The sequence below is a fragment of the Cyphomyrmex costatus genome, unplaced genomic scaffold, assembly GCF_001594065.2.
Source record: "Cyphomyrmex costatus isolate MS0001 unplaced genomic scaffold, Ccosl1.0 scaffold164, whole genome shotgun sequence".
Classification (NCBI taxonomy): domain Eukaryota; kingdom Metazoa; phylum Arthropoda; class Insecta; order Hymenoptera; family Formicidae; genus Cyphomyrmex; species Cyphomyrmex costatus.
This window is the reverse complement of record NW_017275653.1, coordinates 283,758-302,661: the sequence shown is the minus strand read 5'-3', so window position 1 is coordinate 302,661 and position 18,904 is coordinate 283,758. Positions and strand designations below refer to the sequence as shown.

Sequence of the window (18,904 nt, the reverse complement as noted above, 5' to 3'; positions counted from 1 at the left end):
TTTTCGGGGCATTGCTGTTCCTCTGCTTTCCCCCTGCGCTTATACGACGAGTAAAGGAAATTGCACGCTACGCGGAAAATCGTGTATTTGCATAGGCAATACGTTATATAACATTTGAAACGCTTGTGATCAGCTATTGATAGCTCACTTTAGATATTTGGGATTTATAATTGTCAGCATTAACATTTTATTCTTTATGTTACATTGAAATTGGACATTTTTGTAATATCATATTTATTTGACATTTTTATAATGTATTACATATTATAATATACGCTATATAGGTTTTCGTTAATTTATTGCTGCAGAAAAACTTCTTTTCTGATTGTTATAAACGACAGCAAGTAATTAATCTTTCAATCTAATATATCTGCAGAGTTTGCCTTTAATGAATGATATGGGGAATATAAGAATAGATATTGTTGTCATATTTTCCATTTCATGACAAGTAACGAAATAGTCAATGCGTCATTCTTTAGTAATTTCGTAATGGGAAAATTATAGAGTCTATAAAATTGTAAACCTCTGCACTTGATAAGAGCTATTTGTAGGTATGTAACTATGCCATTTGACAATTACATATTTTACAAAAGAGTTTTAGATAGATTATTACACACATACACGCACTTATATATTACTTTTATTATATAATACTATAATTATTTGTGCATTAAACGCACAACAATTAAGATACAATTATGTTTCTTCGGAGAAGAACGACAGAACATTCACGAAGCCTAAAATAATATAGTTGCTTAATCATTCACTTTCTATTTTTATATAGAGTGGTTACGTTTTATGATTTCAACCTTGCGTTCACCACGCACCTTGGCACTAATAGAAAGAATTTACAATTGCTACAAGTACCTGTGGAATTTGAGCAATGCGTCATCTTTTCTCACATGCTTCTGATTTAATTTATCATTAAAATCTGTATCGTTTCTTCATAACGAGAAATTTTTTAAAGAAAATGTTACCATCTATTACTTGTCGTTGTAAATAATTTCATGTTATAACTATACGAAGAGCTATCGATAAATTCTAATTAATAACATAAAGAATGAAAGTGATAAAAAATTAGTGAAATCAAATTTTACGTATTAAATCTATCTACACGTATAAATTTTATTTTAGAATTATAGAAATTTATTTATTATTACTCAACTTGAGATTGATCGATAACAATATACAAGGTATTCCAATAATTGGGGAACACTTTATATATATCATATTTGATAGTTAAATAAATTTATTTAGATATTTTGTATATAAGATTTTAGTAGATTTTTACTAAATAAGAATTTAGAAGAATATGTTATTAATACATATATCGCTTTAAAAATAATTCAGTTTGGGAAATACGATTTCGAATTATTACCATAAATGAATTAAGCAAACATTATCTTATCACTTATTATATATAAAAGTGGACTTATTAATTAAACTTCTTAAAAAATCATTTAAATTGCCATAAAGGGTGTGACATTCTTTAAGAGTAACTTTTCAAAAGTTGTACAATGAAAATAATATTTAATCATGTTAAGATTCTTCTTTTTATGATATTATTTGATTAATCAATAATTTTCAGTCAAGTTGAAAAATAGTTTTTCTCCTTTTTTTAATTAAATTCAATTTCTTAAATGGCGTCACTTTGTAGCAAGGAAATGATATTCTAATATGAAATATTATTTGTCTCCATTTTAAAATCGAGAAATGGCGGTTTCAGTATTTCAACTCGAATTTATCGATATAAAAATTGCAAAAGTTACAGTACGGTATCCCACATGTACAGCAGGGTGCACTCTATGTAATTGGAGTCGGTAAGCGAGATACATTTAATGCGTGTACTTGTTGCTCGATTGCCAGATGTGCGATTCCCAGTGTGGCATTTATATGGACGTAGGAAGCGATGAGCATACGGCATCGACCATCCCCAAATTCTGCGGCTCAAGCTTAATCGATGTAAATGGCCGATTTGATAGAGAAGGAGAAAGAGAGGGGGGGAAAAAAGAAGAAAGAGGAAGCTGTCTTTACTCGTCCTTTTCTACCATTAATCGCCACAATCTGTCGTAATTTCCACCTGTGAACAACCGCATTATGGAAATCGCGGCGTCGTTCTTTGATCCGATTCGAATCTCGAGCAAATCGCGAAATTTGCGATCCTCGATTTCATCACAGTACCTTCATTCATGCCGAATTTCCGTAATTACGAAGACATTCATCGGCCGTTTATATTAAATGATTCCGTGATATTTGACTCGTATACGTTGATCTTGTTCGAAATTGGACGAAGGTCAAGCGGTTTGGAGAAGCAGATTTCATTGCCTTACGATTGTATCCTCATTTATCTACTTTAATTCTTTATCATTGCTTCGCTTTGTACGAACTTTAATGGATATTTTAAGTTTCGAAATATCTGCATAATTTTTTTGTTAATGCGGATTTCAGGTATACGTTATGTTGAAGAATTTTTTTTTTATAAGATAACTTAATTAAAAGGTTTACAGCCTTGACCACAAGTATAAAGTACTCCCACAAATTGATGTAAACATTTTGTATTTAACAAAAAATGGATTAAAAACCGATTTTATTGAAAAATAATATTTATTTTTATATTAGTTTTAACATTTTGTTAGTTTTTCTTTGAATTTTATTACCTCCTTTTCTAAGAAAATATAATTAGCTGAGTACTTCTCATATCTATGGTAAAAAAAAAACTGTAAGAGAATCATAGATAATAATTTGTTCGTGAAAGACTTTTTTACAAGAACAAACTGGTCCTCGCAGGCGTTTATGATGCACTTTGATACGACATAAGATGTTTGTTAGTTAGTTATATATTATATAATTTAAAAGTTAGATTAAAACTGTCATTTTTCATATTTTCCTGAAAATTTCATTAGTTGGAGAATAAGTTTCTTTCATCTTTTACATTCTCTAAGGCAAGCACTGAGATTAATTTCTCTACTTAAACTCGTCTATATTATTGCACGGGGGAATATCCGCAAAAAATAGTATTTTGCATTTGCTTTTAAGTATTTATCTTTGTTACCGGATGATGTTTCCGCTACTCTGTTACATAAATGTGCTTTTGCAAAGAAATGCTACTTAATTCGGATCATGAACTAGCTCCATTTTTTAGCTTTATTGTGCCATACCCGCCGGCTTCTCGTAATCTCGAGCTTTTCGAGGTTCCGACTTATCGACTTCTTACATTTCGCATTTCTTCAATGCGATTTCACGTGTATCGGTATTGTAAATTTATTGATCGACATCCAAGCTTTAAGTGAAAACTTATCATCTCTCATAAATTTTCTTTATCTCTCGGGTCCTTTGTTTCTTTTTGTCAAATCTTTCCCCTCGCTGCGCGATACCTCGGCAATTGTATCGCGTCCAGCCATTATCAAAACGAGCGAGTCGATCCTGCGTGAAGCTGAGGAGTAACGTTGAGAGAAACAATTTAACTAATGGATATTGCATTGGTTCGGGAAAGTCTACGATTGCGTTGTATTTCGCATTTTTACCCCGACATTCTAATCAAGAATGGAATGCAAAAAAGGATGTTTTTACGCAACGGTTATACTATAACGATGTTACGATAAAAACAATAATCGTTAAATCGTTAAATCATCATCGAGAGTCGTAAAAATTAAACGAAAATACTCAATATACAATGACAAGTATATGCTGAGAAAAAAAATTTGTTAAATTTTAATAGATATTTCTTTGAATAGTGCTGGTAGGAATATTTACTTACAGTAAATAAATACTTAGATAAGTAAAAAATATGATAGTTAAATCAAACTAATGGTATCTAATAAATATGCGTTTACATAGTAAATATTCTGCTAGGACTATATTCAAGGAAATATTTATTAAAATTAAGTAAATTTTTTTCAATGTAATAAACTTGAAAACTATGCGTGTATTTTCTGCAATATTTAACAAGGGTTTTCTTCTTCTGTCTGTACTTTCGTGTTTTCTACCCCCGTGCCTTTCATGCTCGCGCGACGTTCGACGGCCGTCGTTGATACGCGATTCGAATTCCTACAGAAACCGATCGATGTAGACTGGCATTCACTCGAGGTAGGTACAACGATGGGAATGCAGGATGAGGATTTGAGAGCGCAAGATCGTAATATATAAAGAGAAATTAATTAATTATTAAATCATCATTTATATTACGTGCATAAAAATATTACAAATACAGTACCGTAAACAATTACATATTTCTAAAATCAAATATATTTTCACAATAAATATGCGTTATTAGCACAATCATCGCTAGTCAATCGACTAAATTATTCGGTCTGCAATTTACAGCAACAAGTTAACGATGGGATATTCAAATTACTGATTGTACCTTAGACAATTGCTGTTTGAGCATCTTCAGAGTACATGATGCTTTATTAGATAGGCAGGAGATACACGTTCCGTTACGAGTTCATTATCGACCAGTCGTCTCTTCCCTGTTTGTCTTCCACAAGTGCTTGCTAATTATATAATCAAATATCGCCAGATAGAAAAAAAAGAATATATATATATATATATCTTAATTATGTTTGCAGCATAAAGAATCTGATTTATTATTATAAGAAATTATTATCATTATTATAAAAATTTCTTTCTGTTACAAGATCTTATAAATTAAAAAAATTTAGAACGTATGATTAGAAAATAACTTTTCTATCAGATGATAAAAAATATATTACCCATCAAAATATCATGCATATAGAATACTTTTTGCAGATAGATAAGCACAGTTCCTGTATGAATTTGAATCTAAAGCTATTACTAGCGATTTCGTTCTTTCCAAATAATATATTTTTGTAACCCGGAAAGCAGAGGTTCGATCAAGATTAACGTTAATCGTCACGGCAATCGAGCCGCGAACAAGTTTAAAAGTAATATCGCCCGGAGTAAACTAGCCATTAGTCGGGTGCGACTTTGTGACTTCCGGCAGACGCTCGCACACCGCGTCACGTGCCGTCGTCGACATCGTGCGTAATGCATTGTACATGGGTGCATGACAAATGCCCCGGCACGATATCATTATCGTCCGATCTCGCATCGTCCACCTCCAACCTTATCGACAACGCGACGACAAGCTTCGCCGGGGGTAGACCGCCGCCTTCGGTCTCGCTTTTCTCTCTCTCTCTCTCTCTCTCATCCCCCTCGTTCCGACGATTTCGAATTCGGTTCCCACGGCGTGTTACGAGAATCTGCTTCTACATGAGAGACATAAATACGTGTACGCCGTTCAATCGATATGCCACGGCACCCACATTTATGTGCCTGTGCGCGTATCCGTACGCTTGTATGTGCATGGAAGGTGACATTCATATCGCGGTGGAACTCAACACGAATCGAAGAGAGAGATAGGGAGGGACGAAGCTGAGCAATATCGCTTCCTTTGCCTATGGTACGTGCTATCGATGTAAGAACATTTGGCTCAATCTTTGTTCACGATCACTTTTGTCGTATATACATATATATTTTTTACTGTATACGTTGTAAATTATATAACGTAACCATAACATTTAATTACAGAAACACATGTTATAACTTATAATATATCGTAAACAGTCCCAGAGATAATTCATAATATTTTTATAATAAATGTTTAATATTTTCAAACACATAGTAATATAGATATTATTTAAAAAACAGAAAGGGAATTTTAATTTAAATAAATTTTCGTAATTGTATATCACAATATACAATTTATAAAGTGACTATAATTCTTACCCTTAAAAGTTTAATATTACTTAATTTCCTATACAGCAAAGATTTCCAATGGACGTCTTTCTATATCTTACTATAAACGTCCTAAAATGTTTCTTGTAAAAAGTATGCTATGTTTAATATATATATATATATATATACTCTGGCCAATTTATTATTAAAAGATAGTAATTACTTATTTAGAATATACTAAAAGTACAAGTGTTTTGATACTGAAAAAAGTAATAATTATTTACTCTATAATTATTAAATTAATCAGTATTAATTCAGTTTGCATTTTGAGTTTTTTTTTGTACAAGTAAAATTTCACTTTCAATTTTTCCGAAATAAGGGAGAAAGAGTTTAATTTCTTTTTCTAAATTTTTTATTAGATTATCAAGTAGTTTTTTAGTTAAAAGAATTAAAAATGTTTCCATTTTATGAAAGTCTAAAACAATAAAAAATATTGGGCTGAACAGACAGAGTAAAAATAGAGATATGATTGGAGACAGAGATTTGCCAGTATTATATTTCTATAAGAATATAAATCCGTGATATATGTTACGCGAAGAAATAATAACATTAATATAAAGCAAACTGAGTAAAATAAACGATATTAGTCGCGAGCGAATACTATTCCTGTATTTTTACAAATAAATAGATATTTTCTCTTTAATATTATTCTAGTCATTTACGTACAGAAGACGCTTCTCTTTCAACTACTTTCTATCTTTATTCGCACTATTAATTTCTCTATTTTATATTATTGAAAGGGTAAGAAACGGTTCATTTGAAAAGAAGAACAAAACGAAAGCGGAGAATCGCGTCGTACCGTAAGATAAATTTTCAAGTTATGCGACAACCACGGAGTCTCATAAAACGACGCTCTTATTTCAGCAACTCGGAAACGGCGCTCCGTGGTGCGACTTGAGCCACCGGTTTTGCTCTCGTGGCACGCGTTCTATTTTCTCGAGATTTCATTTCTCTTTCGCAATAGCTTTTCCATGCAGCGTTTGTTGAATCGAACGTTAACCGATCGACCGAGAGAAGTTCGGCGCGTGATGTTTCTAACCCTCGAGAGCCACACGAGTGCTTAATACTTATTATCAGATGGTCGTTCAAGAACGGAACGTAGCGTCGCCGCCGACCGAGAGATCTCGTTGCACTCATTGCGCTCAATGAAGTGTAAGGAATATTTTATAGCGTATTCGCGAACCGCGCTCGCCGACAAGAGTCATATGATTCAGTCAGTACGATACGATATTGCGAGGAAGGATGGGACGATAGTCTTAATGTATTTGGCGAGGTAGCTGTGGTACGCATCACCAGGCACCCTTTCTGCAAGCTCAGCATTCACCCCTCCCTTCCCCCCTCTCTCTCTTCTCTTGTTCTCACTCCTCACCTCTCGTTCTATCCTTCTTCTCTTCATCTCTCTTTTCCCCTGTGTTCCTATATGGCTCTCCTTATTCCATTTCGAGAGGGTATAATGGCCCTAAAACGAAGCAGGCGAAGTCTTTGGCTTTAATCTCTTAACGGGCAAACGACAAAAAATATCAGTCTTACTCTTCTTACTGAATGGATAAAACCCGTCGACTCGCACGTTCTATTAAGAGATTACCTTGTCTGTGTGTGCGATAATTATCAATGACGATGCGCATCTTTGTTAAGAACACAGTTTTTTTTTTTATAGATTTTGTTAGTTTTTTATTTAACTGATGCTTAAATGAAATTTACAGACATTATTTTTATCATTTTCTATTTTGTAATTGTGATAAATAGTTTTTATACCAACCAATTTTGAGAAAGAATTCATTCATCACGAATGTTTATAAAATAAATATTTATGATCATTAAACGCGTATTTCTGATAAAATAAATATATTAATTTCAAATTAACTACTTTTTACTTTAATTATAAATAAAACTCTATTTATAATTAATAATATTTAAATTCTTTTGTATATGTATATTGAAAATACATTCCAAAAAAATTAGTGCTAATAATTGTTATAAACATTTGGAAAGATTGTATTGAAGCACTATTAGTTTTTAAGCTTTAGAATTGTGTGTAATAATTAATATTTTATTTATTTGATAAAATAACCGAAATTAATAAATGAAATAAAAAATAGCAGATATGGAGGTCATCTCCTTTTTTTAAATAGAATTTTGTGATTCTTTTTAGATAACATAATTGCTCCATCCTCTAATTATTCTGTATATAAAAATGTTGAGGTAATCATATCTTTTTGGCGCTTCTACCTAGAAAAAAAAAACAACATAACCAAAATACGTCCCTCTCGAAACTTTTTATTTGAAACATCTTTTTCAAAAATAAGCGAAATAATCAAGATGTTTGGTTTAAGTGAACCACCCTGTATATTTAGAAAGTACGTGGTATAATTGGGAACATAGTAACTGCTTTGTTAAATATGCCTTGAAGTTGTAATGGATTAACGTTCAAATAAACTTCTCTTATTTGTATGCCGAAGAGAAACTGAACATTTTTATTGAAAGTTGTGAATAAGAATGTGGGAGGGTGGGGGAGTATACGAGTATATTGTGAAAAAAAACAGCAGGAAGGGAGGGGTATACGAGTAGCTTTCAAAATTAATTTCAAAGAAAGACATAATTTGATTCGGTCAGATATTTCCAAAGTTGTTTTTCTTTTTAATCACTCACATATGTATATTTAATTTGAGGATATGTGTGATAGTGTCTCGGCGCTAATAAGTTTAAAATTACTGTGTATTAAGTTCATTTGAATTATTTTTTTTACAGTAAATTGAAATGCTCTGATGATTGATGTGTTAGTTGATGCGTTTAAAATTATATATGGTATATATCCGCGTTATGCGATTATAAGTATATGTTGTACATCGTAATATTGTATCTTATTGTTTATGTGTGACCATAACTGAATATTTTAGATATTTTGAATAATTACTTCTTTCGCGCGCGCGCAAGAAGATAAGAATTGACTTTAAAATCACGTAATCAGCGCATACAAAGGTATAAGAAAACAATTTACTTCACAGCTAATAAAATGCAAATGATACAATCTCGAGATGTCTGTACGTAGTAAAAGTGTAAATGCTGTCAAATAAAAGAGAAAAGTTCCTGTTTTCAAAAAGCAAAAAAGGTTCTTAATTCTAAAATTTATCAAGTTCTCTCAACATGCTTTAAAATCACTTTTCAAAAATAATATCAATATTTTTGATATGAAATCAAATATTTCAATATAAATCAAATATATAATAATATCAAGAATTTTTAATATAAAAACTCTGTTTACAAAAGATTTCTATTTTTCTGTAGATTTAAAACAAACGCAATTCAACGACTGAGCTTAAATATTCTATAAACTGATAGAAACAGAAACAAAGATGTTTTTTGTTTAAAAAAATTCGAATGTGTTTGATAATCGGGCGAACAACAAAACTCTTGCGTGCAAATCTCTCTTTCCATTAGTTTCAAATTCACGCTGGGTGTCGCGACGACGCGACGGTTCCTTCGGTTGGGAGCACTTAGAAAATCGATAAGCCCTGGCTCGCTTGATCCGCTGTTGGCTGCTGCCAGGCCATATCTTGATTAAAATCAGTGCCACCGCCCGCTGCTCTCCTTTCTTCAACGTTTCCCAGCCGGTTCTCCCGCTCCCGTTGTCACTGCCGCCGCCGTTGCGCGATGAATCCGGTTAGTCTCGTTAATGTCCTAAGTCACAGAGTCTCCCGCCGTTCCCCGTTACTTTCTCTCTTACACAGAAAGCCCAGCGTTATACGGAGCGAGCGCGATCAGGGGGAATCACCTGAGAACATCTCTCGCTGTTGCTCACTCACGATTGGAGGAGCGCCGCCGCCGCCGCCGGCTGATTTTCGCTTGGTCGACCGCATTGCTCGTTCCGTACTCGACGAAAGTGAAAGCGCATATAAGCTGTCCGACGTAGAACTCTGGTCCGACCACGTAACCGATCGCTGACCTGACTTACATTAGGAACCCTGAGCTACTAATTAATCATCCGTCTGCATTCGTATTTCTACCCCCTCCGTTTAAAAGTTTTTTTAAATTGCAATGTCATAATTAATTAAAATAATAACAAATACAATAAATAAACTATAAAAAAAATATGATGCTACTCACATAACTGTTTTGTATATATAGTATGTGTACGATTTTCATATTTATTTTTATATAGAAAGTGTAAATACTAACGCAATTTCGAACTTTTACCAAGATTGTATAAAGTGAATAAACGTAGAAAAAAGAAAGTAATATTATTGGACGATAAAGAACAAAATTAAGTCTTGAATTATTAAATCATTTTGTAAAATCAATATTATTATAGCGTCTAAAATAAACGTTATTCTTCACAATAAGAACCAGTTCTCAACTTTTGATGTATTTGCTATTATCTGCATATCTCGTATGACGAATAGTCTTCCCATAGCAATAAACAAATTAGAAATTGCAATTAATCAGCATAATAATGTTCATGCAATATTATTAAAAGCGTCTATGTAATGTAAGCATTAAAAAAGCTTACTTTTAATTTCTGTGAACACTTTTTTTGATAAAGCTCTCAAATCTCCAGATACAGGAAAAATAAATAAATGTTTATTCTCTCTCTCTAACTATAGATATGCCTTGTGGCACTGAGTTCACTGCTTGCCATGACCCGTTTAACAGCAGCTGCAACAACTTCCATCGATTGACGCTAAGTTGCAGTGTTCTATTTAAAAAATAAATCCTTATTTCACATTAACAATCCTATTCCACATTTCCTGCTTTTATTCAGTACTCTGAGGGTGCTTTCCAGCAACAAAAGAAAGTTATACACTGCACGATACAGTAGATAATGCACAATTTTGATTCGAACTGAAACGTTGCTTAGCTTTTTTTATCATTAGAAGTAAAAAGTGAGATAAAGAAAAGGATCACTCATATACTTATTATGTCTGAATATATCCGAATCTCGCAAACCTATGCTTCGAGATTCTTTCTTGAGGATCTCCACTGTCGGCGACTTGTAATCGGCAGGGATTGAAAATTGGAGATCCACGGCTTAATCGCGTCGCGGGCGTTGGGAGGCACACTCTGACAATGAAAGCGAATACAATTTCCGAGGGGCTCGGAATTGCTGCGGACCCAATATACGAGAGACTGATCTGCACGCGCGGCCGAGACAACGAAAACGCACGTACGTTCTCCCTCTAGGGGAGAGGACGCATTGCCGTAAATGCAAACGCACATCCAGCCACTTTGTCCCGATCCGACACCGCGTTACGTACATACATCACGATGCGCGTTCGCGCTTTGTCGAGCAAAAAGCGGATTAGGTCCGCTTGATCCTCCGAATGCACGGCACAAAGGATCCATCGGATTCATGATAGCGATAGTAAAGACCATCGTACGTCACGCGCTAACGAACCTTATGCTCACGCGTAACACGTTTGTGGCGCATATAATATGCTTTGTGTTGAGTGATGCTCTTTGGGCCAAGAGGGTATTTCCCAGGGCGCGACGCGACAACGGTCTCTAAGATGACCCTAGCTAAGATCAACGTATGTTGGAGAGATAGTTTGAAGTACCTATACGCAATTCGAAAGTTGATCGACAGAGAGTGGGAGAGAGAGAGAGAGAAAGAAAGAGAGGGGGGAGGGGAAGGGGGAGAGAGAGAGAGACAGAGACAGATGAGGGAAGGGTATTGACAAGTGGGTGCTGTTTACCGTGCTCAAATGTTGACCGAACTCCCTTGATCGTCCTAGCACCATATCTTGCTTTCAAACGAATCTCGCAGAATCCACGGCGAGCTTTCATTTGTGCAATGGGCTAGTTAAATGGACGAGTTTCTCCTCGTCAATGAGAAATATTTTATTAAAATTGTTTTTCATTGTTTTTCTCTATGTATTTCTATACATAGAGAAAAACAATGAAAAACAATTTCAATATATTTTCTAATATATGCAATTGGAGAAAACACCCCGGATGTATGTATAAGATCACTGGACTCTATATGATCTACTTACACTGAAAAAAAATGGCGCATCAACAACATTATTTTAATTAAAAATAATTTTATTAATTCAACGTTATTAACAAAACAAATACGTCGTTAATAAATTTAATAATAGGAGTCTTACCCAGCTTCATAGTTACAGACTTTAGTATTAACTCTTGAGAGTTAAAAATATTTTTTTAATTGTTTGCTATCGCGAGAAATACAGAGTGCATATATTGAAGACAAATGACGAAAATGTCCACTGAAATAAATAGAGGCGACGATTTGATTCAAATTAACACGGGTCGAGAAAACTTTTATCTAACAAAATGGCAGATATATATATATATATATATATATACTGAAATTTTTTTTATATTTTGATGTCACAGGTCGGAATATGAATAAAATTGGCCAACTTGTTTGCTTAAAACTTCCGATTTTACTGGCGTAGAAGATACCGAGCATGCTCGTGCATGAATATGATTCGTCATTTAATAGCTCGCCATACCATCGAGTTCACTGTACCGCCCGAAGCCGATATTCATCCCGAATGTTGAGTGAATTCAAGCTCCAATACAGCGCGCGGTCCTTTGAGTCTTTCGGAAAACTGCACAATGAATTTAAACCAGTGTAAAGATCTATCTTCAAATCAAATAAGATAGATTACTCATACCGAATAATTATCCCTAACATAATGTTTTCTGCAATTATATGATTGTGAGAGAGAGAAGGTGTATAATACAGGATATTTTATATAATAACTGTAGAAATTAATTTACGAAACATTCTGTATATACAATAGTAATCTAAATTTTGTGGAGTTTGTTGAAATTAAATTCAGTTCGATCTTATTTTCATTAGAATTAATGTTTTAGATTGAACAAAAATATTGATAGCACTGACGTTTGTTTACATATTTCTGAAAAATACTGTTACAGTTTAATACTAAACTACTAGAAGTATCGGTCGCAAATCTGAGCATCCTTTGCCACACTACGTTAACGGCTTCACGGAAGTAGGTAGATGATCGAGACATCGTTGATGTCGGTCTTTAGAAATGACGCTGAAGGCTTTTATCCCACCCTCTCTCTCATCGTCCACCCCGTTCGGTACTTTCACGCAGACATCGGCAGGGAACCCAGAACTCCCGCGAGCGTTTCTCCGTCCGCCCTAACCCTCCTACTATAACGGGAGGATATTACAATGATGCGACAATGAACGCAATGATCACTATCTGCTGCGACCTGCATGAGGGGAGGGTGTCAAGCCACCCTTGCGGATCCCGTGGACACGCGCGTGTCTGTGCCTGTGACGCTCTCCGTACACACGAATGTTACGGGGATGTGTGTATACACGCGACTATGCGCCACCGACTAAACTACCCCCGACTGATGCCTAAACCTGGTTCCTCCCCTTTTATTATGGGCCACGACGGTTATTGGATTGTACCGTGCTATTTGTTGACTGCCACGCTAATGGATCCATAATCACCGGGACGAATTAACGCGCTACAACGACGCTAACGGGTCGCTACTTTAAATACAGAAACGCCAACTGCACACCACTTATTCCACATGAGCACTTAAACGATCGCCATGAAGTGAATTTTTCTTCCAAGTGTCAGATTGATTCTGACACTTTTAGAAATTCTGATTTCTATTCATCCCTCTTTAAATGAAAATATGAAACAGTGTAACGATTTATTTTATTTGCTATCTTATTGTCATATGTTAAAGACATTGCGTGCATAAAAATAAAGAAATGAGTTTTATATATAGAATACTTGACCGCGCGTTAGTTCTTTTACTATCAGTTTTTAACTCTTTAAGGTCTGGCGATACATGTATGTATTAGAGTCTTTAAAAAAAAATCATATTGATAAATATTAACTATTCAGTAGTGTTTAATTAAAGCCTGTTTTAAAGGAAATAGTTTACATTTTAATTAAAAGATGTATCATAAAAAATATTTTAATGATAAGAAAAATAATTATTGATGGAGGCTATTGATATTCTTATAAATGCGAATTAAGATATTTTTTAATCTTTCTATATACAGTTTTTATACATAATATTGGTACATAACAATATACGTCTTGTTACCAATAAATGTCCAATTTTATTAATAAAACATTTATGACATTATTTAGTAATACATATATTTTATGTAGAACTAATTATTATCACAAATTTTCTCATTTTTATATAGCATTTTATATCTGATTGTATTTTTCTTTTGAATGGATTTTTTTCAATAAAATCCTCTAACATAAAAAAATTCGTTACAGTTTGACATTTTATTTCGCTTTATTAGATCCTGCACTTATATATTTTTATATATTATATTTGAATATTTAGGTATGTTTCGATATTATTTTTATCAATAACCCAAAAGTCCTCATAACAAACGATTTTGTTATAATTCTAATACAATTGATAATATTTTATTTTTTTGGATTCGCCTTATTGGATCCGCCATTTCAAATTTATATGTTGTAATTTTTTTAATTCAGCAATTTTTTGATGAACATTTAAAAATGTCTTAACTAGGTTTTAAAGAATTTTTGCGGATTATCGCTGTATTGTGATCCATTGCGACTTTATCAGAGCGAAGAACGCACTGATAATGTTCAATGTTTGAGATACACTGCATCTAGTATCAGTGCACTTCTCGCTCTAATGAAGTAAACGGTAAGATTCACGAAACGTTAGTATTATGCTTGTTCTACAATAAAATTGCAAGTCGTAAACACCATAAGTCGTAAACCATAAGAAATTAGCCAGTCACGATCAAATATGAAAAAATAATCAACTATGATCGGTTAGTTTCTTAGAACAGGCTTTAGCAATGGATTACGACGCGGCGATAATCCGCAAACCCTTTGACACCTCTGAAGAAAATACCTTGAATATCTTAAAAGTATTATCACAGAAAACTTAGATACAAGAAAAAAGGTTTTTCCATTCTTGTTATTTATCAATATTAAACAAGGATGGAATATAATTCACTGCGTTACACTATATCCTTGCTAGAAATTATATCCAATTTCTCAACAAAATCAACCTTAAAGGGTTAAAGTATGATGTAGGATTTACAGCTATTAGTATTATTTTTTGTGCATGTTTTATGAAGCTATGTATTTATTTCAAGAAAGGGAAAAGATGCAAAAATATTCAAGATATATATTTTCAGATATTCATATATCTTATTATATTTGTTCTGGAACTCTTTCCAAGACATTATGTAATACACCTCGTAAATATTTTAGTCAATTCGATAAATGATAATACATTTTTAGGAGATTTCGTTGTAACAAACGGAATATATTTTTTCCACATTTGTGAATTTCGCATTCTGTATTCTCGTAGTTATTTAACTGAGCACTTTTCATATTCGATATAGCAAATTGAGAAGACCAATAATGAGAAGCGGTTTTTGAGTCCGCGCGTGTTCTACGGTCGATTTCCCAAGGATTAAGGCCTAAGCTCTAATCCGTTAATTTCATTCCATCTTTTCGCGTCCCAATCTCTATCTCTATTACCCTTCGGACGTATTTGGCTAAGTTTCCGAGAGCCTCCTCCCCACGTTTCGGCTTTTAAACTTTTCCCAGACGCGCGCGGTGCGATCATCAACCCAGGCCTCTCCAGACCACAGTCGTAAACGCCCTCTGATCTTTACTGCCACGGGTGGATCTTCCGATATATCTGTATATATATTTGCAACACCCGGCTTTACGGACCTGTCGAGCAAATGAAATGAAATTCATGCAAATCGCGGAACCGCGCCACGCCGGCTTCCCTTTGCGCTGTCGAGGCGGCATCGCATCGGTTTTGTATCGGGGCGGCGATGCGTCCAACCTACATCACAAGGGTGAAGCGTACTTCCTCTTCGGTATCCCCGACTTGCTCCTCGTTTGGACAAAATTCACAAATCGCTTTAGCTATCTTTCAAGGAGCTTTAGTTAAGTCGAACGATCACAACGTTGAAAAGCAGGCTATATCCGTGTGAGTGAGAAAAGTAACAAGATAGAAAATAATCACAAAATTTGTTTTCTTTGCGCGAATTATTAATAATTATTTTATTCGTGAAGTTGTTCAAATCCTTACTTAATAAATGACATTAACAGTATATCAATTTTATTTTTTTTTATTTTTAATTAGTAGTGCTAAAACATTAGGCTATATGTTTATATATTTAATTTTGTATGTGACATCTATAAACGACGAAAAAGATTCTGAATCATAGATGGTATAAAAAGTAGATATCATTTTGTAAAGATAAAATAATCAGTAGATGATATATATGTATGTGTTTTTAATCGTGCCAAGGAAACTTTTTGATAATTAGTAAAATTTTTATAATTATTTCTATTTTTAGGTTACGCCAGGAACGGACCTAATTATTATGGTAAATTAATCGGAACCCTACAAGAATACGCACACGGCATCAAAGGTAAAGTGTATGCCGTTGATGATGCAACGATATTCATAAAAGGATTTTGCTACGACGGCACCGGCCCAGATGCTTACTTCTGGGTTGGTAACACCAGTCAACCCAACCCTGACGGTTACATTGTACCTTATCCCGAGACTGATAAGGGAAGGTAACTGATATTTTATTCCTACATTCATGACATTATATTGTAGTATTATATTGTGAGAGAAAACGTATATTTCTTTTTTAATGATATAACGATTTATAGTAATACAAAATATAGAAGAGTTATTTATAGAGAAGACAGTAGCACTTAATTAAAGTAAATTAATTAAGCAATTTTTTTATCTTGAGATTATTTTTATATTTATAACTATTTATACAATATTATACGTGAGAAAAACATGTACTTTTTTAAAAAGAATTAATTGATGGTCATATAGAGATTGATAACAATATAAATAGAATATACGGTCAGTTATTTTGTAGAAGAAAATAACACAATTAATTGAAATTAATTAGACCATTTAACGTAAGCAATAAAATTGCTCGTGCCATATAATGATAAGCGAGCAATTTTACGTGAGATTGATAATCCGACTGTTGCGGTTAATGCGGAAAGGTGAGGTTATCAGTGTTTGGTACATGGCGTTTCGTATATATCAAAACGATACTCGTTGTATACGATTTTTTGAACGTGTACTAAAGTGGGTAGGAAGCAGCCGAGTAGAAACGTAATAAAGTGCTCGCGCAGATGAAATCCGAACGAGATTGGCGTATAATTCCCGTTTTATTAACTGCACTCTCTCTCGCACGACTCGCTCGTTCGGCCTTCCTTCTGTTTTTCACCCTCCTCACCTTTCCGTCTCCCCCGCCGCCCCTTTCCATATATGGCCACGCGCACAACGGGCTCTTTGAATTTCATTTCATCCCTTGGTTACGGATTGCCGCGCGTTCGCCCCGCATCACTCTCGCCACCTCTCTTACCCGTGCCCTTTTCGGCCTTCTACATCCCTGACCGCATGCACAATTCGCCTACGTCCATTTCCCCTGCTCGCTTGATCGTTCGCACGACACGCAAATTCGCCAGCGGCACCAACAGGCTAAAATCAATCGAATCTGTCATTTGTGACAAATGAGATAAGTCTATATAGCTCTCGCAAGTTTAAATCATTCATGGAATACGCTAAAAAATGTGAACAAAATGCGAGACAATTCAAGTTCATCTAATTACAGTGTGATATAGATATGTAAATGTCAGAAAAGGCTGAACTTGAGAAACAGAAGCACCGTAGTTTTTATTGTTGCCCGAGCAGTTCCGATTCACGAACTTGCGGTTTTCGAAATAATTGCTTCAATTACATTCTACGTCAGTTGCGTTCAAACCTTTTTATTACTACCTTTAGGTATGTTACTTTCATTTCTTTCTTTCCTCTTCAACAGCGATCCACGAGTATTGGAGGCATACAACTACACAGACGTTATCCTGAGGCTACCCGGAGGAAAGCGCATACGAGACATTAGATGGCTGAGTGTTTGGTGCAGAAGATTTACAGTGAGTAAACTGTAGCGATTGAGCTTGATATTTTGCGTATGCTAATTGCATACAATATTATTTCATTGAAACAAAATCCGAGATTTAAACTCTTTTCATTTCCGTAATTTGAATTACTAACGAAATGTCTCATATCGGAATATTATGGATAATTAAACACCTTTTCCAGCGTTTTAAATATCTTGTTTAATGACCACGTACAGCAGAACGTTTATTTTGCAACTGTTGGAAATTTTCTTCGTTGAAATAGACTGTTTCTTTAGATCTAAAAATAATGTAATGAACGCGAAAAAGTTTCTCTCTCCAACAATTGAAAAATAAACGTTCCGTTGAACGCGATCAATGACTAAAGTTTAAAAATCACAATAATTGAACGAAAGCTCAGTTATCGATTATTACCTGTGTTTGGAGTAAATCTTTAAATATGATAAAAATTTAAAAGAATATTCCAATACAGTAAGGATCGTCGTTCATTTTACTAAACAAAAATCGAACAAATTAATTAAAGAAAGTATATTAAATTTAAGGTAAAAAAAATTATACTCTCCAATTACTGTATTTATATACTTTTATTTGCCTGAACATATTGTTTAAAAAACAAAAATTAGTTTATTATATATATTATAATACTTACTAACAATAATGTATATATATGGATATTGTTTACTTTGAAATTAAGCACCGAAATGGATTGATTTACGTTTTGATACATGTGGAAGTTAAAAATAACAAAATGTTATACTCAAATAATTGGGTTAGCATTGCTCCTTTGATATCCAAACAATGTGAATTTTGCCAATAATTTGCACATTCAATTCATAAATTTGCATGATTACACGAGATGCTGTATATACATTCTTGATAGTATAAATACCCATTGTGCGGTAGATTTCAAGTGTTTCTCAAAGAATATGCGCGTACGAGACGCAAGGCATTCCCTGTTTGACTCTTCGGTATATCGCGCGAAGCGCTGCATTTTATTCCAAACGCCATGATGCGCGGAGAATAGAGATAACTTGATTTTTGAGGAGGTTCAGGGAAGCTCTATCGGACGTCGCATTCGAGGTCAATGGTGCGTATGAGATGGATACGAAAGCCGAGTCTAGGGGTACTACGCCCCGTACGCGTGCACGTGCGTGTGGGTGGGTAAGCCCTTCTCTTTTTTTTTTCTCGACTTTCTCCGGCTTCTCTAT

At 34.2% G+C, this 18,904-nt stretch overlaps 1 protein-coding gene across 1 annotated transcript in view; it reads left to right on the top strand.

Annotated features, from left to right (window-relative positions):
- Positions 1 to 18,904, top strand: part of LOC108771631 (protein Skeletor, isoforms B/C-like) — a 46,381-nt gene that overhangs the window by 5,784 nt on the left and 21,693 nt on the right. Inside the window, exons 3-4 of the mRNA XM_018536972.1 lie at positions 16,100 to 16,325; positions 17,600 to 17,711. Of these exons, the coding sequence (XP_018392474.1) occupies positions 16,100 to 16,325; positions 17,600 to 17,711 (338 nt within the window). The remainder of the gene's footprint in view (positions 1 to 16,099; positions 16,326 to 17,599; positions 17,712 to 18,904) is intronic.